The sequence below is a fragment of the Oryctolagus cuniculus genome, chromosome 2 (genome assembly GCF_051225735.1).
Source record: "Oryctolagus cuniculus isolate XC-2025 breed Fujian yellow rabbit chromosome 2, ASM5122573v1, whole genome shotgun sequence".
Classification (NCBI taxonomy): domain Eukaryota; kingdom Metazoa; phylum Chordata; class Mammalia; order Lagomorpha; family Leporidae; genus Oryctolagus; species Oryctolagus cuniculus.
In genome coordinates, this window is record NC_142868.1 from 174719993 (window position 1) to 174747476 (window position 27484).

General features: G+C 40.4%; 1 protein-coding gene across 17 annotated transcripts in view; it reads right to left on the reverse strand.

The window, feature by feature from the left end:
• The window catches only part of LTBP1 (latent transforming growth factor beta binding protein 1), a 446285-nt gene that overhangs the window by 42712 nt on the left and 376089 nt on the right, over positions 1-27484 (reverse strand). For 9 of the 17 annotated variants that reach the window (XM_051843010.3, XM_008254559.5, XM_089326551.1 and 6 more), the window contains 2 exons: positions 5698-5823; positions 2355-2498 (listed from right to left, as the gene is read on the reverse strand). In XM_051843010.3, coding sequence (XP_051698970.3) covers positions 2355-2498; positions 5698-5823 — 270 coding nt within the window. The remainder of the gene's footprint in view (positions 1-2354; positions 2499-5697; positions 5824-27484) is intronic. The other 8 variants (XM_089326552.1, XM_070069261.2, XM_070069260.2 and 5 more) reach the window with 1 other exon arrangement.

Here is a 27484-nt window from a genome sequence, read left to right on the forward strand (position 1 = left end):
AGCGGGGGGTGGGGAAGACTGAGATCCATCGATCTTTCCTCTGCTGGTTCACCCCCAAAATGGCCACAACTGGCGCCCACATGGGATGCCGGTGTCACAGGCAGCAGCTTAAACGGCTGTGCCACAGTGGAGGCTCTGGATTAGGTACCTTAAGAGCAAGAAGCAGCTATGTATTCACTGGCAGAGAAGTGTTGTGAAGTGAGGGATGCAGAATGGTGTTTTTTTGTAAAACCAGAATTAGGGTATTTAGTAACCTGTGACTAGGAAAAATTGCTAGGAACATTCTAGCTGAAGAGAGAGGGGCTAAGACAACAAAAAGGCAAAACAGGTTATAGTAAAACCTGAAAAGCAGGAGATAAAGAGCAAGATTTACAAAGAGGCTCCATAAAGTTCTCCGAAGCAGTATTGTCAACTTCATACAATGAACTTAGTTATGTTCGGTAAAAATAGATCAAATTGGCTCATGGGTTTTTTTTTTTTTAAGGTATTATTGATCTCTAAAAAAGGAATGAGCAAACTTCTAGATCCCAGGCATGTACCCTAACTGAACCTATGTGAACTATATAAACTTTTTTTTTTTAAAGACTGGACAGAGAGGGAGAGAGAGGGAAGGAGGGAGGGAGGGAGGGAGGGAAACAGACACTAATCTTCCATTTTGCTGGTTTACTCCCCAAATGCCTGCAACAGCCAGGGCTGGGCCAGGCTGAGCCCAGGAACCAGAAACTCCATCTGAGTCCCCTTCATGGGTGGGAGAGGCCCAGTTACATGGCTTGTCATCCACTGCCTCTTAAGTGCATTAGCAGGAAGCTGGGTGAAAATGTAGAGCAGCAGGGACTCAAACAGGGCATTCCAATCATCAAAGGATGAGAAATAAAGAGAAACTGCTTTTGTGTCTGAGATATAGCTTACTATTTCATGTCGTATTTTTCCATTAACAAGTTACTCTTACATATATGATTTCACTTAAAATTCATAAAACTCTGAGGTAAAGGTGAGAAACCAAAACACAGATACTGAGTTGCCCAAGCTTACATCAACAGAAAGTGGGTAAGTAGACCAGAGCACTGATCTTCCCAACTAAAATATTACAGAAAGTTTAGAAAACAAAGGGGAAAACTAAAATTTCCATGAAGTCCTATGATTATCTTTTTATATATTTTTATCCTTCCTGAGTGTGAAAACTGGAATATCTTGGGGTTTTTTTTCCACTTAACATTATATTTATTATATAATTATTTTTATCATGACTACTTAATCTTCATATAGACCATTCAATGACTGTATGACTTTATGATACATAAATTAATTCAAAATAACACTATGGGTGAGATGCTACTCTATGGAAACAAGGAAAGTAAAATTAAGATAGTGACTTAACCAATTCTGTTACCAACCAGGTTTGACTTTCTTGGGTTTTGGCACTGTAGGTACAATGAAGGTAGAAGTCTATTCTTCATGGCCAGCACCATTTCTCTTTCACAATGTGCTTGAATAACTGTTCATTTATTCCTGTACTCCTTGCCTTTCTCTATTTAATAATTGGAAAAAAAGGCCAGGGTATTTTTATATTTTATTCCCTATGACTTGCAAAGACAGTTATTTTACCAGATCAAATGTACCCTATATAGAAGAGTAATGCCAGCTATTAAAGAAGCATGGATAAAATTAACTGCACAAGAAAAAAAAAGCCTAGGTTTCATTTAAGTTGGCTGTCAAAGGACCATTGGTCTTTTGCTTTCCTAAAATTACACCCAAGCTATAGCACCATGGCACAAACTAAAAAGAGTGATCTGGAAGTGGATTAGTTTATCTGGAAAACTGTCAGCTCTCCACTTCAGCTTGTGCAGTGACAACACAGCCTAAATCAAATGTTAAATAAATGCAAACACAGCCACTCTCTGGCCAAATTCCGGAAAAACATCTTAAGAATTCCAAGTGGAAGTCTTTGTAGATCCTGAGAGGCCTATATGTTGCTTTTAATTTAGAGAAGTGTCAAGATACATCTCTCCAAGGGCCAAGAAGGGAGGATTATGCAACTTAATGAGCTGATGCTGTATTAAACCCTGAGCTGATAGCCATCCGAGTTGCAACCAGTCCTCAACAAATGTTCTTATCCTTTTGGATCCTTCAACCTGTTCGTGGTGTCTCTGGCTTGGAAAACATGCTGGAAGTCACTTAGCCCACACAGTCATCACCTGCACCCAAAGGTCACGGATGAGGCGGCATCGTGGCAGGCCATTTGGCTGTTTCCTCTCTCATTCTCATAGTGTCCAGCCCACACCTGTGTAGGTACAGGCCCCGGGAGGAGCCCTCCACCCCCAGTACAGTGCCACTGGGGCTGGGGACTGACTTACCTTCGGAGGCCCGTGTGCGGCACTGCCCGGTCATGGGGCTGTACTCCTGGTTTTCATCAGCGCACACACACAGGAAGGACCCTTCCACATTTTCACAGAAGGCTTCACCACACACGCCACTGAGCAGCTCACATTCGTTCACATCTGGAAAAGGTGCACAGAGTGAGTGAGATGTGTGCCTCATTCCCGGCAGCTCTGTTTTACCAGCCATGCCAAGGCTAGCAGCGCCTGCCGGCAACCAGGCGCTCCCCAGTGAGCACTCAAACCCCTTCTGCTAGCTCTGGGCAGGTGCTATGAAAGGACCAGGAAAACACAAGGCAAAGGATCTAATTCCCACTCCTAGTTTTAAGGAACATCCTGGAATTGGTTTGAAGGCATGGTATGTGCCCTTTGACCATCCTGACTTTTCAACATAACCAAGTCTTAAACAACCAATACTCTACCATCATTTCTTAATCCAAAGACAATTAGAAGCCACAGGATTCCGTAAGCGCAGTCAACGAAATTTTAAAAACCTACTTGAATGTCTGAAAATAATTCTCTGGCAGCCCAAATGTACATAAAGTAACAACAGAATTCAGGTTGAATATATTTTTAAGAAATAAAGGAAAAGCATTGTAAAAACTATTCATCAGGTTACATTAATCATTCATGTGAACCAACTTGGTCCAATACCAAATCCCTAATTTCACTCTGCCTTTTCAGATTCTGTTGATGTTCCATAGCCTAATGCCTACCTTGCTAAATGTTTTTCCTCTGTACGTAAATATAATTTAAACAGTTAAGAAATGTCACTAATGAGTATGCTTTATTCACAGCCAATACACAGCCCTAAAGAAAGGCTAGTTTAATGTTTGTGTCTAATTTTAACCTTTTCTCTTCCTAAGAAATTTTACCAAGGAGCACATAGCTCAGCAAAGCACCTGAATTCATTTCTGAAGTGCTCATGGGTCTTGTGCATTAAACATGTGCAAACATCAGCTTTCACGAGCATGCTCTGAGATGATTTACACGGAGTTAAAAGTCTGAGTAATTATCCAAGCCTTGCAGGAAAAAGAATCCTATTTCCACTGCTATACCAAGTTAATTGGATAAAAAAGTGTATATATTTTGACTTAGTTGGATAATTACCAAGCTTTCTAGTGTACTTTTGTATATAAACCAAATGATCAGGGGTTCATTAATGAAGAGATACTGTAATATAAAATAAAGCAGAATTGGAATATTTAATCAACGCAGATGGTCACAATTCAGGCCAGGAAAATTGACTTCAGAAATTTGCCAGTTCACCTTGATCAATTTCATGTAAATAGCAAATGAAATTTTGTACTTTCTAACTTGCGTTATTTACAAGGCTACTGGGGTCTCTTCCACAGGACTGCTTTCATCCAATCAAGAAGCATTTTCTAGCTTGCTTGTATGGACCAGGTCCATATGGCCCCTATGTTTGAGAATAATGGTAAGTCCAGCCCAACTCCTGCCTTAGTGAAGCTGAAAGTCAAGCGAGGGAAAGTGATCAGATAATCTTACAGGCTTTGGGCAGTGTTAGGAATAAGCAGCACAGTACTTTTTCAAAGCATAGGTGTGAACCCCAAATTTATAGAGGGTGAGTTAGTGTAATGGTATCTGAGTGAAATCTAAAGGACAAGTAGGCGACAATTATGGGTATGGGCAGCCAGGGTCCAAGTGGAGGAAATACCAGTTCCATACAGCAGCCAGTGTGGTGAAATGCCTATAAAAGGTGCTCAGCTAATATTTTTCAAAGAATGACAAAAGATGAAATGATATCAATTCCTCCTTCTCTATGCTGACATTTTGTGTGCCATGCTGAAATACCAGCAAGGGTTCTGCACACTCCTCTGGCTGGTTAGAAACTGAACACGGAGCTGCATGGAGTCAGTGGTTCAGTATCTGCTACTTCCACAGTCAGGGTTAAAATCTACTGAGACCCACAACCAGCCAAACACTGCGTTCACCCAAGAGCAAAGATGGAAAGTTCTTAACCACATGGAGGTCCTGACCTTGGGGGAGTGGGCTGCAGGTGGCATATGTGACTGGATCATTCTGGGAGAGGTGGTGAGTGGGGAGGGTGTTCTAGAAGCAGGAGGAGGAGTTGAGCTCAGCATGAGAGTGACACAAGCAGCACAGATGGCCCCGGAGGAGATGCCACCTAACTTCAGTCTTAAAGAGTCAGCGGGATGAATCCAGATTCAGGGGCGGGGAGGCTGGGAAGATATTTCCAGAAGGAGCAAACGACAGCCAAATAACTGCTTAGTGACTTGAGCAGCCACAAGCAGGTGGCTGTTAGATGCTAGAAGGTAAAAGGTGAGGAAGGAAGCAGTGAAGCTAGCAAGTAAATAGGGGCCAAATCACATTACCTGTTCACTGAAAACATTAGGCCGATGTCAGGCAATTCTTATCATTCATATTTTAGTGGGAAGGAGACCAGCGCAGGAGCTGGTTTCTTTGCTGTATTAAATAACCATGCCTTCTTGTAAATAATTCTTGAACAACGGTATGTGTTTTTTGACTGATTCTTGCCACAAAACTACATTAGTGCTGGATGGATAGATTTTGTTTTCTCGGTTTAACATGGAGAGTAAATGATGCTTTAATTGTACATTTTCAAATCAAAAAACTTATTGAATCCTCCTCAAAGGCCATCTTCCATGTAGTAGAAGCTATTTTTATCTAATTAAGAAGAATGCAAAAGAGAGCTTCTCTGTGACACTTTGAATTTTCTAACCTTTCTTCTCTTTCCCATTTAATTCTCCAGTTGCAAATGTGTTTCATAATTAACCTGAGTTGAAACCACAACTGATGAAAAACTGAAATGCAAAATATCTTCTATAGATGCCCATGCTGGACTATATTCTGGAACATCTTTTGATATTCAAGACCCCATCCAGGCTGATGAGTCCCCGAACACAGCCTAAAGAAATAAAGCTGCACAATCCAAGGTGCCCTTCCTGGAAAGGAGGCTCTTGCCAAAACCCTTCCTTAAATACACCGCCTAAGAACATGCAATTGGAAGATGCTACACCGCACACCAGACTCTTTACCGTGCAGGAGGGACTACAGAGTTCTGCATACTCAGCTGAGAGTTTAAACAGATGTCCTTTAAGAAATATATTTAAAGTCACACTTCTCTCTTTTCTTAGTGTCCCCCACCATTCCAGAAGACATGGGATATTTTTGTACATCCTCAAATGATAGGGCAATATGAAATCATGATGAAATTCTGCCCAGATTTCCGACTTAACATCTATTGTCAGAGTAACTTTGATTTCTTTTCTGTAGGCACACGTGACACATGTTGGGGAAAGAAAATCTAAAAACTCACCCACACACCCTTGCCCATCCTGTGGGGCTTGAAAGCCCTGATAACAGAGGCAGCGGAAGGAGCCAGCTGTATTGTCACAGAACCCGTGACTGTCACAAATAGTGTTGTTAACACATTCATCAATATCTGTAAAAAAGACATTTTAACATCAGGTACAAAACAAACATGGGCTGACAAACACCAGTTATTAGTGATAAACAGAGGCACGCAATACATCCTGATTAGTAGTGGATGATCATGTTGACACAGAACTTTTAAAACATTTTACATAATAATAAAATGTTTTTGATGAAAATGGTTTCATAGGCACAACATTGGGTTCCATGAGAAAACACCGACTTGTCCTCAGGAAATGTTTTCATACTGAAATGTATTTCCTAAACGTTTCCAACTCTTTATTTGCAAGAAGAAATTATTCCTACAAGGGGAACACGGACAACACCGTCAGCTCTTTGAGTTGCAGCAAATGCTAAGGACAGTTTTATCGGCAGATCTGTAGGTGAGAAGAAGCAACAGTGTGCTCAGCCATGTTGATAACCTTGACCGAGTGTGCACAACACACCCATCGAGTCAGCAGGGTGGCCAGCCAAGTGTCAGTTATTCACAAGAGAAGATTCTGGGTCCCCAAATGACAACCACGCAAAGTCCTAAATGCCAATGCTGCTCCCACTGAGTAGCCAACTTGCAAACACATGCTATTCTCTATAAATAAACTGACACTGACCCTGTGCCTTCCCCCCATCAGTACAGGGGGGTGCTCATAAAAGTGATGTCTCCACTGTAAAGTTACAGTGGACTTTCAGATTGAGTTCTTCATGCTTCCAAGTGCTCATTTTCTTCACTTTTCTTTCCTAAACATTCTCATTGTGAATTGCCACAGTATATACTTTCACATTCAAGGTTCTCTGATCTTTCTGTCCCTGGACTTAAATCAGTACAGACTTTCAGAGAAACAATTGAGAGAATGTAATGATAACATCCAAAGACACACCAAGAAGACTTTTACTTTGATGTCCAAATAATGATATCAGATAATGAATGATAAATAAAATGACAAGTTAAACTTTGCTTGCCAGAATTTAGTTGAAGGGTAGATAATAATAACAAAATTAAACTTTTCACTTTTAAGTTCTTAAAGCTGAATTAAATTTTCTAGAAGAAAATGGAAATATATCCAGGGATTTTTGTTACTAAGTGCAAGTTTCACTTTTGATCACAAAACATGTTACTACATCAGTTTCTTATTTTTCTGAATTCTCTGATTAGAAAGATATTGTCTTACATGAAAAAATATGCTCAGGATCGCTAGTAATCAGAGAAATGCAAATAAAAACCACAATGAGGCTTCACCTCACCCCAGTTAGCATGGCTCTCATACAGAAATCAACAAACAACAAATGCCAGCAAGGATGTATGGGAAAAGGTACCCTAATCCATTGCTGGTGGGAATGTAAACTGGTGTAGCCACTGTGGAAGACAGTATGGAGATACCTCAGAAATCTGAATATAGACCTACCATATGACCCAGCCATCCCAGTCCTGGGAATTTACCCAAATGAACAACAACAACAAAAAGCATATGAACAAGTTATCTGTATACTATATTTATTGCAGCTCAGTTCACAATAGCTAAGATATGGAATCAACCCAGATATCCATCAACTGAAGACTGGATAAAGAAATTACAGTATATGTTCACAATGGAATACTATACAGTGGTAAAAAATGGAATCTTGTCTTTTGCAACAAAATAGATGCAAATGGAAACCATTATACTTAGTGAAATAAGCCAGTCACAAAAAGACCTAGACCATATGTTCTCTCTGATCTGTGACAACTAATAGAGTACCTAAAAGGTAATCTATAGGCATGGTGTTGACACTTTGAGATGCAACGATTTTGAACAGCCCTTGTCTCAGCTGTTCAGAAAAATTTTTTTCTCTTTATACTATTTGTTGAACTCTTTTACCTAGTGTAGGGTTAATCTTATGAGTATGAAGGTGACTGAAAATACATCTTTGTAAAAAATAAGAATGGGAATAGGAGAGGGAGGAGGAAGAAGGGTGGGAGTGAGGGCAAGAGGGAAGGTAGGGTAGAAAGAATCACTATGTTCCTAAATTTGTATGTATGAAATGCATGAAGTTTGTATACCTTAAATAATTTTTTTAAAAAGAAATTTTCCTATCTCCTTTCAAGACAGGATTCCTTCTCCTACCCAAATAGCCTCTGCAGCCCATAGTGCCCTAAGAATCCTCCAGCATCTTCAGTTACTCCTCCCTGCCTCTTCCCCTCACCACCTTGCACAATGTTAATATTGCTTGAAAAAGCTTTACACGAGATTATTCTGTTACATGCTGTGCTTTCCCATTCATTCACAGCACTGGAAAATCTCTCAACACAATCGTCTAAATGCACTGCCTTTATTTTTTCAAAACAGTCACCCTTCAGTATCCCTGGGGGGTTAGTTACAGGATCTCTATTGGATATCAAAGTCTAAGATGGCACAGTATTTGCCTATGACCTATATGTATCATTCCATGTACTTTAAATCATCTCTAGATTCCATATGATTCTTAACACAATGTAAATGCTATAGGAATAGCTGTTACACTGTATTGTTGAGGGAGCAATGACAAGAAAACAAGTCTAGACATGTTCAGGCCAGATGCATTTTTTTTCCTGAATGTTCTCTATCCATGGTTGGCTGACTTTATGAATGATGACTGTGCAGCTTATCTGTAAGAAATTAATAGTAGCACTATGAGCAATAATATTGACAACATTAGTATTTTCCTATAACTACTCCAAAGATTATGTGAGTTGACTTTTAAGGGGATTTTTGGTGGGATAGTTAAGCCCATGTAATTATAGTTGGTATCTCAAGTTTTCTATATAAATGCTTAAGGAATGTTGTTTTTTAAAAAAATCTACATTAAGCTGGTAGACCAAATATAAGCTAAATAAACTGGAAAAAAAAAGATTAAACAACACAAGTTTAGAATAATTCCTGACAGCTAATGTAGGAAGCATCCAAGATACGTCAGTTACTGCTACTGCTGCTTCTGCTGTTACAGTCCTTCTTCCTTCTTTTTAAAAAGGTCCTTTTTATTTTACATTATTTATTTATTTACTTACTTGAGAGGTAGACACAGAGAGAGAGGGAACAAGTCTGAACACAGCCCTATCATCTGATGGTTCACTCCCCAAATGCCCACAATTGCCAAGGCTGGGCCAAAGTCAGGAGCCAGGAATTCCATCTGGGTCTCCCACACGGGAAGCAGGGGCACAAATACTTCAGCCATCACTGCTGCTTTTCAGGGTTCTGCATTTGCAGAAAGATGCAAGCAGGAGTGGAGCTGGGACTCAAACCCAGGCATCTGAAACGGCTTGCAGGTGTCTTAACTCTTAGGCCAAATGCCTACCTACTTTGTTTGTCCTCCATGACCTAGAATCTCACTTCCTAACTATAACCCACCAAAGCTCCTCTGAGAAAAGAAACCAGTGGCTGACGACTCATTACATCTGATGATCATTTTCCAGTTAGTCACCCTTGACCTCCCAGTCTGGAGAACACCCATCCTGTGAATTCTCTCTTCCCATGCTCAGGGATAGAATGTTGTTTTTGTTCCACCTTTAACCACTGTGGCTTGCCTGCACCCTTGCACAGCTGGTGAGTGGGTGTCTGCTGAGGCTTAGCCCCCCCACCTCAGGAGGGCTGCTGCAGGCTTAATGCACCCTCTCCACCCTTCCTAGACTCCCCCAAATTCCATAGTCCTTGGGATGAATCCCAGAGCTTTCTCACAAGTACATTTCTTATTTTTAATCATTCCTATTTGATCGGCCACAGGCTCAACTGTTTGAAGACTACAGCTGAATTCACCATCTTCCTGCCCTCATCAAGAACTTTCCCATCCTTCCTTTTGTTTTCTCTTTCTATTTTACTCTCCCAGCTTGAATTGAAAAATTAATGTAATTATTTCACATCTAAAAATATGCATCTCCTTTGCAACATATAAAACAAAGAGGACACTCAGTAAGTCTGTTCTGGGTGATTTCCAATGTGAGAATAGGGCAAGGATTATAACTCCTTTTCTGATGGCAATGGGGGATGAAGGGCAAGAACTTTATGGTGTCACCAAGTCACTTCATGGAGGCCACTGCTCACTGTGCACTTCTGGAAGTGGGCATCCAAGAGATGTCATTCCCACAGGATTTAGGGGCCAGACAGAAACTCAGAAACACTTCAAGTACCATTTACATACTGATGATTCCCTAGTCTCTCTTGAACTCTGCCCTACACAACCATTCATGCGAGATCTATTGGATATGTTAACAAATATACTAATTGTCACTCCTCTTTTCACCTCACCTCCATTTCTCCCATAACCCTTCAACAGCAAATCCACCTAAGCCAAACATCTTAACATCATCCTTCCCTTTCTCCTGCTCCCTGTCTCTTCCTATCATGGCATCTCACCCAACTTCCTAACATTCCTGAGCCTTGATTACTTTCCCTATGTTCTCTTGCTTCCCTCCCCTGCTCCCATCTATCCTCTCCCTAGCTTCTGCCTATATGCGCTTTCCAAAATGCAAAACATACCAGCACCATTCCCCTGCCCAGACTCTCTTTCTTGGCCAGAAAGTAACCTACTTGGTAGAACACAAGGTACCATTCATCATCCGGCTGCTGATTATATGTCTGGATGCAGTTTTCAACCAACCTCCCTCCCAGTGTGCACTCCAGTCCTGTCAAGCATCCTAGAGTTCTTCGAAAAGCCATGGCCTCTGATTTCTCACCAGTGTGATGCACATTCCTTCCTCTGCTGGACTCCCTACATTGCCCCTCTGCCTCTCATGGCTGGCTTAGAATCTCCTCCTGGCCTTTAAGAATCAGCCCAAGGGCTGCCTCCTTGCTGGTACCTTCCTTGGCTACTCCAAAAGCAGATGCCAGGGCAGGGCCACTCCTCTCTAATCCCAGGGCATTCTGTGCCATTGCTGCATTCATCAGGACTTCTTTTCAAGGTGGGGAACCTTCAACTAAGCCTCGCCAGCTACTTACTTCTCTACTAAAATAAGCGGAGGCATCGCCAAAGAGGAAGGGGATGTAGTCACTAGAAATCTGGTGGCTTGCCAGTCCAGATTTTTAAAGGAAACTCTAGTTTTCTTTCAGATTAATTCCATGCAATAATAGCAGCTGATGATCTCTCATTACTGTTCACCAGCATGGGAGCTGAGTAACTGTGCTGAATGTGAACAAGCCCCAAGATGATTAGGAATTCCTGGGTGTCCTGCAGACTCAGACTGATGGCAACAGTGATTAACCGAGAAAATTTAGATGAGCAATATTTTGGATTTGAATGAATAGGAAGAAATAAAGTAGAATGCCTGTTGGAGACTAACAACAGGCATTCTACTAACATTTTATAAAATAAGATTTTATAAACTTTTACAAGCTAATGTTTTATAAAAGTGATATAACCAAACTCTCAATAAAAACATGAAAGTTTTCATTTTCAACAATGAGGTGAGGTAATACCTTGACAAAGGGACAATATTTGTTTTACTTCTCTAATGACCTATATAAAAATTATTTTGTTCGAACTTTTGTTGATGATCTGAGATCTCTGAGTATTTTTCCACTGTTCATCTGGAGAAGTGAAAGGCATCCTGTTTTTGCTAAAGTTGAATTTTGTATATGAAATTAATTTTTTGAATTATCCAAATATCTGCTTTCTCTTTGGCCGAACAAAGGGCAGTTCTGTCAGTTTTGCTCAGGGAACTGTATGAGCCATGCAGGATATTATCACCCACGATGCCACCCCACAGATGAGTGATTGCAGGAGTGACTGTCCAGCAATCTCTCAACTGCCAATCCAGATAGTAACTGCTGACTTGTCTTACAAGTGTTTTCTATTTATGTTGCACAAAACATGGGATAAAAATTGATGTTTCAGTGGAACTGATGTCAAGAATTACTCAAATGACTAATAGTGGACCAATGATGAATTCTCCCATAACAAGTTACCTAAATGTCAGAAAAAAAAAAAAAATAGAACCTCGTTCCTCATGATTGAACAGCTACTGGCTCACTTTAAAAGTAGCAACGTTGTCAGTGAACAACAGGCCCATACTTTTCAGGGTCTTAACTACTGAGCTATTTGGTAGCCCAATTTTCTAATCCTTATGCTTTTTATCGAGTGTGTTTTCTCAAAGGGTCAAAGTTTTTCAAAACCCACTGATCATTATCAGGAATCTACATAAGAGCAGAACTACAACAATGCATATCCAATTTTCAAATAAAGGTACAAGGCCAGAGACTTGGTGCCATCCTCCTTTGTTTTTTTCTGTTTGTTTGTTTTTATTTATTTCCTTTGTCCTTATTCTTAGAAGGCATGTCTACTTATTAGGCAAAGACTTCCTTGTGCTGCCAGAAAACTAAACAGTTAGATGGTGGGAATGGGAGTGTCATTTCTAGTAATGGATCATTCACAAGAAAATCTTCACATTTACTGCAGAATTGGGAAAAATAGCCTTTTGGCTATCAGAACGTTTTTAGATGAATCCTGTGATTCCTTTAGCCTTGAAGGGAACTCAATTATTATCCAGAAAACTAAAGTTTAGAGCAGAAAGTGACTTCCCTCAAGGTTACATGATCAGTCACTGGTAGAGAAGGCAAAGCAATGGAGCAAAGTCAAGGAATGATCTTCTGAATCCAACTGTTGGGCTCTATCCTATATATCCTGTTGCCTCCCACCACAACAATGGTTATGAAAAGTCAGTTCTGGAAGGTGAATAAAACTAACTGAATTGAGAGCCCCATAAGCATACTGGAGTATATGCATAAAGATGGAAAACCAATCCTTCTCAGCTACAACTCCTTGACCCATCACTCACAGGCCTGCAGTTTAATCAAGTACTCTTGTGGCTGAACAACACCTTGACATCTCTGTCGTTAAAACCAGAAGTATCAGCATCATCAGCTTGAAATCTAATGAAGTTTAACACCTTAAATAAAAGGTTTCTGGGTTAAAAAAAGCAAGAAAGAAAGAAATCTAAGTAGAGAGGTACTTTCGGCACTAAAGAAGATTCTATAAGACACTTGGAAGCAAGCACATAGGCACCGATGGTGTGCCAACTTCAGGAGGCCCCAGGCCCATGTCCAGCATCAAGGCTGTTGGATCTTATCCTAAAGAGGAAATGACCCACTCTTTCCACCCAGGTCTTCTTGACCAACTGCAATTGGTTAAAACTTGGCGCCAGAATATTAAGAAAAGAGATCCAAAGAAAAGGGCTTACACTGGAAGAGATGTAGGGTTCCTGCTCAAGGGAAATGCAGCCCGCCCACTCCTTACCAAAAGAAATGGAAGCCAACTAGGACACAGTAAATCCCAGCCCCAAAGTGGGATTGAAAGATGTGAAACCATCTGAATAGCTGCCCAAAGGAATTTTAAATGGCATGGCTGCTGGCCCAAAAGAGATTAAGGTCTCTCTCACAGTATAGGAGGGAAGCCAGCATTACACAGAAGATGAACACAAGGCCTAAAACATAAAATTTAGCCAATAGGAAATTAAAAACTGGATTTGGAGATGGCCCAGGCAATACAATAGGATATTGTGGCAGCTTTTAAAAAAGATCCACTGAGGTTTGGCAACATCTACAAGGCTGGAGAATGTGGGTCTTGTATGTTATGGAAAATAATTTCGTTCTGAAAAATGGGGATGAGCCAGAACACAGCAAAAGCCATGGTCCTCGTGTAGAGTCTGAATGCCCTGCTGTGGCCTGATAAGGGAGGGCAGGGGAAACCCGGGGACCCTGATGGTCCGAGTCTATCTTGAAAGCTATTTCACATATAAGTTTCTAGCACATAAATTTGAAAAAATGTGGCTGGCCAATGACAGATAATTTTCCCCCTGCCTTGAAATGTATTACTTTGAAAGAGTTTTACTTATTCTTTAAAAATTACCCAGATGAGCCTCCCACTTGTTATCTGCAAGAAGCTGTAAGTTTCAGAGAAACTAAACCAAAACTTTACTCTGTTCTTATCAACTCTTTTAAGATTTGAAAGGCAGAATTACAGAGAAAGCATGATCTTCCATCCACTGGTTCACTCTACAAAAGGCCACAAAGGCCAAGGCTGGGCTGCACTGAAGCCAGGAGCTTCTTCTGGGTCTCCCACACAGATGCAGAGGCCCAAGGACTCGGACCATCCCCTGCTGCTTTCCCAAGTGCATTAGCAGGGAGCTAGATGGGAAGTGGTACTGCCAGGACTTGAACCAGCATCCACACGGGATGCCGGCATTGCAGGCGGAGGCTTTACTAGCTATTCCACATTGCCAGCCTCTAGGTGTTTCAAAATGTTCATGGCAAACGGAATTAAAAGTTTACTTGTGCAAAATTTTTTTGAGGGGCTGGTGCAGTAGTGTAGTAGGTTAAGCCTCTGCCTGCAGCACCAGCATCCCATATGGGCACCGGTTCGAGTACTGGCCGCTCTACTTCCAATCTGGCTCCCTGCTAATGGCCTGGAAAAGCAGTGGAAGACGGTCCAGGTGTTTGGGCCCCTGCATCCACATCGGGAAGACCCAGAATTAGCTCCTGGCTCCTGTCTTTGGCCTGGCCATTGCAGCCATTTGGGAAGATAACCAACAGATGGAAGACTTCCCTCTCTCTTTCCCTCTGTCTGTAACTCTGCCTCTCAAATGAATAAATAAATCTTTAAAAATTTTTTTGAACTCCACGCATTCAAGGTATCTTTAAAACTTTCATGAAAAATATTATGAATAAACTGAATGTATTTCAATTTTTTTGCACCCAAAAAATCTTTTCCTTCAGTTTAATTTTCTATGAACTTTTTGAAGTACCCTTGTACATTTCCCATTCATAAAGAAATCCTTTTGAAAACCAACTTAAAAATAAATCATATCATCCTAATTATTTCATCCAAAAACACGGGAGTCATCCTTGATTACCTCCCTACATTCTACCATCACACCCATCTAAATTCAGTCCTTCGTTATATCTCCAATCTCTCCCTCCTTTCCAACCTGATTCAGGGCCTCACTAACGCTCACCCAGCTTCCTTCAGTGGCCTACCCGGTGTGCTTTCTGCCTCTCACCATGACAACTCATCTTTCCTAATGACCGAACGATGTATCTACTGAAATAACCCAATCGAGTAACCATCTGCTTAACCTCTTCAGTTTCTCTCCACAGATAACTGTATGGAGGCTCTGCCACAAGCCCTCTGACTCTGTTCCCACTTTCCCCAGTGGTCCCATTGCCCCAACATCTTCTACTTTCCCTGTCTGGTGAATCATTCCAGCAGGATCAAAATCCGCTAGCATTTCCCATAAAAACAAAACAAAACACAAAGCCTCCTTTCCACCAGAATATTTCTTATTCCCTTTTATCAGGCAAAGCTCTTAACTTTTGTTCACTCCATCGTTTGTCATTCTTGTGTGACTCCTGGGCAGAAGAATCCACTGAAATGGGGCTCCCCACTTTGTAAAACCCTCTTAGCTGTTTTCTTGCCAAAACTCTCAGGAGCACTCAATGCAGCTGAATACCTTCTTGTTGTACAACTGCAAACAAACATCTTCCCATTTTGTGACTCTACATGCTCTTGGGTTCCCTCTCACCCCACGACCACTCGTACAGTCTTCCCTTTACTGATGCCTAGATGTTGAAGTTCCTCACAGATTAGTCCTAGGTCCTGTTTTCTTCTCTTTCTATGATCTTACTTGGAAGCTTTATTCCTGCCAACGGTTCCAAATACCATCTATATCTGGTAATTCCTGCTCTATATCTCCAGTCGAGACTTTTCTGAACACTAGACCTCCGTTGATTCAATTGTCTGCCTGACACTTTCACATGGATATTTCATAGGCTACTCTAATTTAATATACTCAAACTACACTCTTGATATTTAAAAATAACTGCTTCATTTTTCACCACATTAGCAAATTGTGTACCCAGTTCTCAACTTGCTAAAGCCACAATATATAATCCCTTAATACTCCTTCCAATTCATGCTCCATATCTAATCCAATACTACATTCTAATCCAATACCAGTTCTCTCTCCAAAACATATGAGTCACCCCTTTCACTCCATCACACCGCCAACACCCTAGCCTGAGCGACCAAAATGTCTGACCTGAACTACTGCGATATTTTCCTAGGAGACACTCTGACTTTTCCTTGTCCCTTTAAACCCACCTTCAAACAGCATCCTGGATGGTATATATGTTAATAATATAAGTTACAGGGATGAACCTACAGAACATTATGGTACATGAAATAAGTTAGGCACAGAAAGACAAATACCACATGATCTCACTCTTGGGTGGAATCTAGAAAAACTGATCTCCTAGAAGTAGAGAGTACAACGGTGAACATCGGAGGCTTAGCTGGCTGGGGACGGGGAGGGGACAAGAAATGGGAAGATGTTGGTCAAAGGATATAGAACTACCAATAGAAAGCACAACTTGAAATTCTGGAGTCTGCAATGTATAGAGACAGAAAGAAGAATAGTGATTGTCTGGAGCTTGAGGGTGGCGGGGAGGGAAAAGGGAATGACTACGAATGGTTACCGAGTTTCTTTCTTGAGTGATGAAAATGTTCTGAAATTGTACAACTGCAAACAAACTAAAAACTACTCATTTTTTAAAATTTTAGATGGTTAAATTATATGCTATGTTAGTTATATCTCAATTAAGTTATCTTTGAATATCTGTAAATTATTGAAGTAAATCCAATCCAAGACTTCCCTACCCCATTTAAAGGAACATAATTATTTTATATATCACTAAGAAAGAAAAACATACTCTGCAAATTAAATAATTTCACACTGTTGTTTGTTAACTGCCTTAACTATAAGAAGCATCCCAATGTTAAAATATGGAAGCAAAATATGCCTTAGAAATTGTGTAGATTGGCTGGCGCCATGGCTCAATAGGCTAATCCTCCGCCTTGCGGCGCCAGCACACCAGATTCTAGTCCCAGTCAGGGCGCCGGGTTCTGTCCCAGTTGCCCCTCTTCCAGGCCAGCTCTCTGCTGTGGCCCAGGAGTGCAGTGGAGGATGGCCCAAGTGCTTGGGCCCTGCACCCGCATGGGAGACCAGGAGAAGCACCTGGCTCTTGGCTTAGGATCAGTGTGGTGCGCCGGCCGCAGCGCACCGGCTGCAGCGCACCGGCCGCGGCGGCCATTGGAGGGTGAACCAACGGCAAAGGAAGACCTTTCTTTCTGTCTCTCTCTCACTGTCCACTCTGCCTGTCAAAAAATAAAAATAAATAAATAAATAAATAAAATAAAATAAAGAAATTGTGTAGACTATATACCATTCTGATTCTACTTTATCAGTCTGCTTTAATTACACTTGGAATAAACCCACACTCCTTACTGTAATATGTACCCTGTAAGGAGTACATATTCTAATCTGGCCTTCCTGCTCCATTCTTATTGTGCCAGTTCCTCTCTAGGCACCAGGTCTTTTGCCCTTCTCTCAATGTACCAAGGACTTGTCTGTCTCAGAGCCTTTGCACTTACTGCAACTCTACCTGGGGATGCCCCGCTCCACCTGTCATCTCCCACTCTCCCAGCGTAAGCTCATTCTTCACAGCCCAGCTCTAATGCTATTCTGCAGAGAGATCCTCCAGCTGACACAAAGCCTTCCCCTTCCTTCCTCCCAGGGGCCCCATTTTTCCCTTCACAGCAGTGTGATGGTTTGTGGCTGTAAGCTTTGTGGAAAGGTTATTTATTTACATTTGTCTCCTGCCTAAGCAGCTCCTAGATGGTAGAAAGCATGTCTGTTTCACTATCACTGTGGTGCATAGTCCACAACAGAGCATGGCACAGAAGTGTGCAGGGACTACTTGTTCAGTGCAAGCAAGCCCTTCAGAATGTAGCCTTTGCCTCCCTCTTCAGCTATGCTTCACGTATCACTATGCCCTTTTTCACATCTTCAACCAAAACTAATTGACTCACAGGGTACCTAATTCTGTGCAACATTTATGTTTCCAGATCTTTGCCTATGGCATTTTTTTTTTCTACTGGGAACACTGCCTCCTACAGTTTTCACATCACATTCTCAATCCGTTTAACTTTCTTCTGCCTTCCAAGCTCTTGAAGGCTCACCTGGGGCCTCCTGGAGTCATTTCGGACTCTTGAAAAACATGTTTATTCATACAGTGTCTTCCTGTCTTCACTGAACTTTTACGAAGACCCTAAAATGCTGGAACATCACATTATCACCAAAACCCATGGCTGGGCACTAACAGACACTGTACTGGGGAAAGCCATGGGGCTGGGTTAGAGAAGCAACTGGTGGTCATGGCATCTCCGGTCTCACCCAAAATCTACCACATTGGAGATTTAGAAATCAGGATTCCCAGTGTAGGAATCTGTATTAGATATGATCAGAGGCCGACTTGGAAAGCTCTTCTAGAATGACAAGAGCAAAATGATGGGCAGGGATATGCTTCGTTTTGTATCTCAGATGTATGAAAAAGTTAAATATAAAAATAGCATCATAAATACAGAAGAATATACAATTGGTCACAAAATATGGAAAACTTCTAAAAGTGAAAGAAAAGCATTATCAAATGAAAAGATATATTAAAGAATGGGAAAATATAGGTCAATCACCTATAATATGAAAATCTGAAATTCAAAGTGCTCCAAAATCTGACATTTGAGCACCAACATAATGTAATGAATATCAAAGCTGAATGTACAAAACTTTGTTTCTTGTGCAAAATCATTCAAAATGCTGTATAAAATCACCTTTAGGCCATGTATGTAAGGTGTAATCAAAACAAATGAACTTTGTATTTAGACTTGGGTCCAACAACAAAATTATATGTATACGTATATGTAAATATTCAAAAATCTGAAACACTTTTGATCTCAAGCATTTCAGATAAGATACTCAATTTGTATTTGCAGAATATTGATAAATGATTACTAACATTAACATACATATATTGGATAGAAAATATTAAAACGCCACTTTATGCAAAAACTATTTCACAGACACAGAAGTACCAAACATTATTAACAATAAATGCAAGTTAACATGAGGTATTGCTTTTTCCTTATCAAATTTGCTGAGAAAAAAATATGAGCTCATGTTTATTTTTGGACAGAATGCTAGAAGGTAGGAAGGCTCCTATGGTATTGGTGGAACAAGAAATTGGGAGAACCCTTCTGGAAAACAAAGAGGCTATGGATATCTAAGTACTATCAAAGGGCTCATAACCTTTGATATTGTTAGTAGCTTCTTAAAATCTAGTATAGAAATCCAGCAAAATGGATGCAACTGGAAACCATTATGCCTAGTGAAATAAGCCAGTCCCAAAAAGACAAAAATCGTATGTTTTCTCTTATATGTAGTAGTTAATATAGAACACAAAAAATGTATAGGAATGTAACAGACCTCATGATTTGACTGTTGTTTTAGCCCTTGTTTATACTCCAATGGAACTGTGGTCTTTATATTTTTACTTATTGAATATTATGGTTAGTCGTGCATTAAGCCTATAATTATAGAGCGGACTGAAATTACATTTTTGCAAAAATTTTTTAAAAAAGGAAGAAAGGAGAAGGATCGAGGGAGGGAGGGAAGCATGATTATCTTCTTAGAACTGTTACCTATGAAATATATGAAATCTATTCTCTTTATATATAGTATAGGGACATAATCACTAATGAAAATAAATAGGAACATCAAGGAAACACACACACACATATGAAACAATTAGAAGCACACATTTAAAAATGGACGCTACAATTGATATACAGAAACTAGCCAGGTAGGTTAGAAATAAATGGGCTGGGATTTTTTCCCACAACTTCTGTCTCTGCAGCCCTGCACTGCAACTCCATTCTCTTGTGTATCAGTCCAGTAAGCCGCCTTTCCCACGAGGCACCTGCATCTCATCCAGGACTAGGAATGAGGAGATGCCACAATGGCTACGTGGAAGTTAAATTCCACCTGAAGGTACCACAACACCCCCAGAAAACACACACACTAAGCTCTGCCCAAACTCCACCCCATTTATTTACATATTCAATTAGAAGACCATCGCCTACCCCATAAAGGGAACTGCTGCTGCTTCTGTCTACACTCAGGCATGAATGTATTCTCTCTTTAAATAAATCTTGCTGTCAGTTTTGCACTGTATTTATGTCTTTCCTTTGGATTCTTAGAATAAAAACTGGGAAATATATTTCTATACCAAAATAGTATGATGGAAGGATGTAGTCATTTCAAAGGGTATAAATATTAGAAAAATTTAAAGACTACAATGCTAAGTGGAAAGGTAAAGATAAAAATGATTCTATTTTATAACAAAAGTAAATACCAAAGCATTATTTTAAAAGTGCCAAATGTTTTTATTAGTTATCACTGGTTAGTGGATCAATGACTGATTTTTTTCTTTGTATTTCTCAGCACTTAAATTTTTAAGAATGAACTCTTAAAGCCAGAAAAACTACTGAAATAAAAATAATGAAATATTTTAGGATAAGCTCCATCTTTGAGGAGTAAATATTTCAGCAAATGTAAGCTGCACAGGAAAACATAGAAAGGATATTCAAAAATATTTTAAAATATACTAAAAATATGTAACATTCTATTTCTTTTTTCTTTTTTTTTTTTTTTAAACAGACAGAGTGGATAGTGAGAGAGAGAGACAGAGAGAAAGGTCTTCCTTTTGCCGTTGGTTCACCCTCAATGGCCGCCACGGCTGGCGCGCTGTGGTGTGGCCGGCGCACCGTGCTGATCGGAAGCCAGGAGCCAGGTGCTTCTCCTGGTCTCCCATGGGGTGCAGGGCCCAAGCACTTGGGCCATCCTCCACTGCACTCCCGGGCCACAGCAGAGAGCTGGCCTGGAAGAGGGGCAACCGGGAAAGAATCCAGTGCCCCGACCGGGGCTAGAACCAGGTGTGCCGGCTCTAGGTAGAGGATTAGCCTAGTGAGCCGCGGCGCCGGCCCTATTTCTTCTAATTTAACAATAATCGATTTAAAATAAAGTGTTCTGCTTGGAATGATAAAATTATGTAAGAGAAAAAATGCTATTGATGATTGTCGCTCCCCCTCTTCATGGAGGAACGACACTAAACCCTGCGCTGTTCTTTTGTCTGCTTGGCCCTCCCCAGGTTTGCTGCTGGTTCTTCCCGGGTTGGCTACCGACCCTTCCACCTCCGTGGAAGGGCGGTTCCCCCTGCCACTTTCCCCACTTCTGCAGGGGAGCGGCACACCGCCGGCCGGCTCTCTTGGGGGCTGCTCAGGTGTTCCTTCAGATAGATGTTCCCCTTAGATGTTCCTGGTGCATGTTGTCTCTCTCCTCCTTTATAGTCCTCTTCCACCAATCCCAACTCTGCTACCCACACGCCGAGTACGCTGCTCTCTTCCAATCAGGAGCAGGTCCTACAGTTTATTGGTTGAACTGGAGGCAGCTGTGTAGAAGCTGTTTCCTCCTCTCCCAGCGCCATATTGTGGGAGAGCAGATGCATAGAATAAGTCTTAATTCCAGTAACAGTCTAGTCTGAGTTGCTCCCCACAGATGATTATTATTAATAGCACACACATGCTTAAGTTAGATCATAGCAGTGATCTGTGATTACAAACAAGTAAACACAGAACCCAAATTCCTAAAATAAAAACAAAAATGCCACATAAACATCTTTAAAATGCTTTTTAATTTAGTTAAGTTTTCTTGACTATCAAGGCATATTTATTTAGCTTACAAAGCTTGGAGCCTGCCCAAAAGTAAAATCTTCTGAATATTAATTCAGAGAGTCTATTGAATAGAAAATAAACTTTGAATAACTGCTTTTTCAACTACAACTGGTAACTTGTCAGTTGTAGATGTTTTCCATTTTAAAATGGACTATTCCACTGTATATAGGTAACTATTATATACAATTTCATCTTTTATCACAAGATAGTCAATCTTTGTTGAGTGTTTCTGATTCTAAACTTTCAGTGTATTTTATTTCCTTTCATATGCTGTTCAGTTAAAAATCATAAGGATAATTATGGGGGATGGCATAATAAAAACATCTGAAGGTATCCAATGAAATGAGGCAGAAATGAAAAGGAACAAAACATGAGACAAACAGAAAGAGTTAGGTATGCAAGTCTGAACCCCAAAACTCTAGTAATTATCTAAATGTATTTACATCAAAAAGTGTCGGTGTGGGTCAGGAAAAAACCATCTGCTGCTCACAGAAGACCTTTCAGTGCAAGAACACAGAAAGGCGGGGAGGGGGCAGTAGGCACATACAGCCACACTGATAGAAGGACAAAGGCAAGAGGCAGCCTTGGGGATTAAAAAGGGTATTTCAAAAGGATAAAAGTGCCAATCCATCAGGAAAATACAGTTCTATATTGGATTCTACTGTCAGAACATATGTAAAATAAAAAGCATATTGAAATAAAATGGGGATTTTCATAATAACAGGAGATTATAAAATACTCCTTTTACTAACAGACAATACACTGAGAAAATAATCAGTGTCAATACACGTGATTTGAAAAACAACTAATGGGGCTGGTGCCTGGGCTCACTTGGTTAATCCTCCACCTGTGGCGCCGACATCCCATATGGGCACCGGGTTCTAGTCCCAGCTGCCCCTCTTACAGTCCAGCTCTCTTATGTGGCCCAGGAGGGCAGTGGAGGATGGCCCAAGTGCTTGGGCCCTGCACCTGCATGGGAGACCAGGAAGAAGCACCTGGCTCTTGGCTTCAGATCAGTGCAGTGCCGGCCATGGTGGCCATTTGGGGAGTGAACCAACAGAAGGAAGACCTTTCTCTTTGTCTCTCTCTCTCTCACTGTTTATAACTCTGTCAAATAAAAAAAAAAGAAGAAGAAAGAAAGAGAGAAAGAAAAACAACTTACACAGTGGCCCTAACTGACATACATATGTAGGTCCAAATATACAATGCACATTGTTTTCAAGTACACAAGGAACATTTACTAAAATTGATGATATTCTGAGCTGTAACAAGTTTCAAAGATGGAAATCATTTAGATTATGTTCTTTGATAATAATGCTATTAAGGAAGAAATAACAACAAGATAACTGGAAGATCACCAAATGTCTAGCTATCAAGCAAAACACTTCTAAATAATTCATGGGTCAAAGAAAAAAATTACAATGGACTTTAGAAATACTTTTATCTAAATAGCAAAATACAAGATATCAAAAATTGTGAATGTAGGTAAAGCCATTCTTAGAGGTAAATGTGTATATCTATAAATATATACATACATATTAGAAAATTGGCAATTTAATGATTTAAGGATGTATTTCAAGAAGTTAGAAATAAAACCAAATCAAATCCAAATAGAAAAACATACCAATTTTTATGAAAGCAGAAATAGACAAAATAGAAGAGAGACAAAAATCAACAAAAGTTGTTTCTTTGCAAAGACCAACCCCCATCAGAAGACGGATCAAGACTCAGAGAAGGAACAGTTCACTACAATGAAAATTCAAGGACATCACACTCCACAGAGATAAGGATATTTTCAACAATCCAGTGCCAATGAATCTGAAATTTTACCTAAAATGGGCAAATGCCTTGAAAAACAAGACTCACCAAAACTGACACAAAAAGTCAGACGTCTACATATTATTTTATCTGGCAGAGAAATCTTAACTGCAATTAAAAGTCCTTCATAATTCTCTCTCTCACACACACACATATCCCAAAGCCTCCAGGCACAAATAACCACTCTGAGGAGTGCATCAATCAGCCAATCACACACAACCTTTTCCAGAATACAGAAAGAGGGGACACTGTGAAACGTGAGGAAACAGAAAGAGGGGCTAACGAAAGAAAAAAAATAAAGCTTACAGAACACAACATAAAAGTATGTTAATGACTTCAGGGTATGCAGAGGTTTTGCACACCAAAAAGTACTGATGTCAAATGAACTACTGCATTGGACTTCATTAAAATTAGTGTTTTGGGTTATCTGGAATGACTGAGTTTTTCTGAGGACTTCCTTTTGAAAAGGTTTGTGAAACAGAATCAGGTAACTGAAACAATTCCTAAAGAGCCAATAAGGGTATGAAAAGGTATTAAATATAAAGCAGAGAAATGAAAACTTACACCTGCATTATCAACAGGTAAGATACATGTACCCAGCAGGGCTACACTTGGAAAAGAATGGTAATACCACTCACTGACAAGAACTTGGACCTGGAACTCTCACACTTTGCCTGTGACTGTGAAAACTGAGACTCTGAAAATCTAAAAATTTGGCTTATTACATAAACAAAAGCAAAGCAAATGGGAAGTTTTCAAAAAGTTTACCCCAAGAGGCCAGCATCATAACACAGTGGGTGGTGACAGACTGTGACACTGGCATCCCATATAGGCACCAGTTCAAGTCTCAGCTGCTCTATTTCCTACCCAGTTCCCTGCGAATGTGCCTGGAGAAACAGAGGAAGATGGCCCAACTGTTTGGGTCCCTGCTGCCCACATGGGAGACCTGGATGGAATTCCTGGCTCTTGGCTTTGTCCTGGCCAAGTGCTGGCTGCTGTAGCCATTTGGGGAGTGAACTAGCAGAAGGAAGGTCAGTCTCTCCCTCTCTCTGCCCTTTAAATAAATTTAAGTTCACGAAAAATACATATTATGAAAAAATTGGGGTGTACTAAATGGCTTTATTGCTCACAAAATGTGTCTTGAACTTGATGGCACTCATGTGGAGAAATAAAATTTACAGTTTTATCTTTATGTTTTTAATTCCATTTTCTATGAACTTTTTGAAGCCCCCTCAAACCCATTTGCTATAACCCAACAATGACAGTCCTGAGTGATACAGAACAGAAATTAGTTTGCCACCAAAGACATGTTCAAGAATGTTCATGCCATCTTTATTCAAAACAGCCCCAAACCAGAAGCAACCCAAACAATTAGCAACAGTAGAATGGATATGTAACTGTAGTGTATTCATATAATGAAATACTATAGAGCCATGAAGATAAATGAATTGCTACATACAATATGTATGAAGCTCACAAATATAATGTTAAATGAAGGAAACTAGATAGAATAATGTACATATTATGTGATCCATTATGTAATGTTCAAAAGAAAACAAAAAAATCCATTGTGATAAAGTCAAAATAGTGGTTCCTATGCGGGCCTTGGGGAAGGAATAGAAAACAATCATAAGGAGTTTTAAACAGGTTCAGGGGCTAATTCTGTAGAAGTTCATCAGCCTGTATCCTCTGGATTTATGCACTTTTCTATATGAATTTTAAATATCAATCAAAATTTTTACTTTAAAAAGGTGATCTAGAAGCTTACAGCCCCTGGCTTAAGACAACCTCATTATTTCAAAAGTTCATTTTGCTTCCTTGTCTCCCAGTGATAGGAAGTTTGGTGGCATGTATCTTAGACTGAGTGATAATGAAGTTAACTCTAAGCACCACCTCCTAGCTGCAGTTTCTAAGGCATCCCCATACTCTCAAACTTGTTTTTCTGTAATTTCAAAAAGATGTGAACTTTTTTTTGTTTAGATTGCTTCATAAATGGGAAAAGAAGGGGGAAGATACCTATTTCCTTAAAAATTTCACTGCAATTCTAAGGGACTCTCTTCATGTCAAGGACGTTATTTGATTTCTTTGTCGCCAGTATTCTAATATTCTTTTGGCCTTGAAGGTGATAATGGAGAATTATTCCAGAACAGTTTTAAAAAATAATTTCCTTAGAATCCTAACAGCATGATCATGTATTCCAAACAGACTGAAATCTTAATATCCTAGGAGATAGGACTCTGGAATTATGAATATTTAAACAGATAAGGTAAAAGGGACATGATACATTTAATGTTTAAAAGGTAGGTCAGATTTTTACGTAAAGCTGTCATGATCAGATAGTAAGTGGGGACCAGTCCAGTTCCCCAGGACCTTTGCTGACTCTGCCTCCTTCCCTCGGGTCCATTGGAACCTGGAGAGGGGCTCCCAGCCCAGTTCTTTTCTCTACTCTACAAGCCTATGCCTCTTCGTATGTTTAATGATGTATGCAATTAGTGAATGTTCTTTTACATAACACCAAAACATAAAATTAATGAGTTTTCAACACTTTGTTGTGTAATTGAAAACCTAGAAGAACCCTAAGACTTTTTGAATATTATTTTTATGTATTTAGATATTTACAAATGTTAATTTTCAAATATTTAAATTTTAGTCCTCATTCTCATTTCCTACATGCTTTGAAAGACAAAGAAATGGCGTAAATGTGCACAAGATTCTCCATCACCCAAAGCAGTGTCAAGAATCAAAATCCGGCCGGCGCCGCGGCTCACTAGGCTAATCCTCCGCCTAGCGGCGCCGGCACACCGGGTTCTAGTCCCGGTTGGGGCGCCGGATTCTGTCCCGGTTGCCCCTCTTCCAGGCCAGCCCTCTGCTGTGGCCAGGGAGTGCAGTGGAGGATGGCCCAGGTGCTTGGGCCCTGCACCCCATGGGAGACCAGGAAAAGCACCTGGCTCCTGGCTCCTGCCATCGGATCAGCGCGGTGCGCCGGCTGCAGCGGCGGCCATTGGAGGGTGAACCAACGGCAAAAGAAGACCTTTCTCTCTGTCTCTCTCTCTCACTGTCCACTCTGCCTGTCAAAAAAAAAAAAAAAAAAAAAAAAAAAAAAAAAAAAAAAAAAGAATCAAAATCCTCAGGAATGAAGTCATTTTAGATTCACCGCATCAAAAGAAAAATCCCTACTGAGCACGTGGCTTTGGCATTTCACATTGTATTGAAGAGGAGCTCACTCAGCGAGTGACCGGAACAGTGGCAGTAGCTATGCCAAATAGTTTTCCTCTAGAGGGAGCTCCCAGAGCTCAGTCTTCGTATCTGGAAAGGGCATTTGCATCATTAAACAGCTCCAAAGCACGCAGGCCAGGCTGGCACTTCTCTTCCCAGTCCGAGAAAAGAGAGCAGAACAGCTGAGGGCTGCTGGGTGCAGAAGCCACTGTAGGTGTCAGACGCTTGCTCGTGACAATAAGACTTTGCTACTCTCGGCTGAGATTCAAACCTCAGTATGTGGGACACTTAGGGGGAAAATGCTGAATTAGATTAAAAGACATGGGATGAAACAAAAAGCATTTTCGTTTTCTTCTCGCAAGAGCAAAACCTGTATATGCAGCAAGCCACCTGCTGCCTTAGAGAAGAAGGGAATCGGAGCGTGTTGAGAGTGTAACGATATCTTCTTGCCACATCTTCCCGCCATGGGCTGACTGTAAAACTGGGAGAGGCTTCAGGAAGGATTCAAATATAGGCAAGAACCATTTTTAAAAAGTTAACAAGAAAATCTAAAAAGTATACTTTTTTTTACTCCTGTAGGAAAAGAATCATAATTTATTATTATAATGGACTACCACAAAAAACAAAGTGTCTTGGTACATTAAAAATAAAACCATGCCTTTCAGAAAAAGTTCTTTAGATATCAATGGGAAAACATACTGAACATCCACTGTGTATTTCTTTTATCACAATTACTCATAAAAAATAATACTCAGCAAAGATATGTTTTGTGGTTTTGTAAAATTTTAAGTTTTTAAAATGCACTATTACTTTGTCAACATATTTATAACATTTGAATTGTCTCTGCTTTGCTTTAACAGTGTTATCTTTTTATTCCTGAGATTTTTTGAAAAGCTAAAGGTGTTGTTCTGAATGTGCAGCCACACTGTACACTGCTCTTCCCAGACAGTCTTCCTTATTCTCACAGGTGCTCCAGTGAGGACCAGGAGAAAGCTCTGGCCAGGCCAAACCCATCA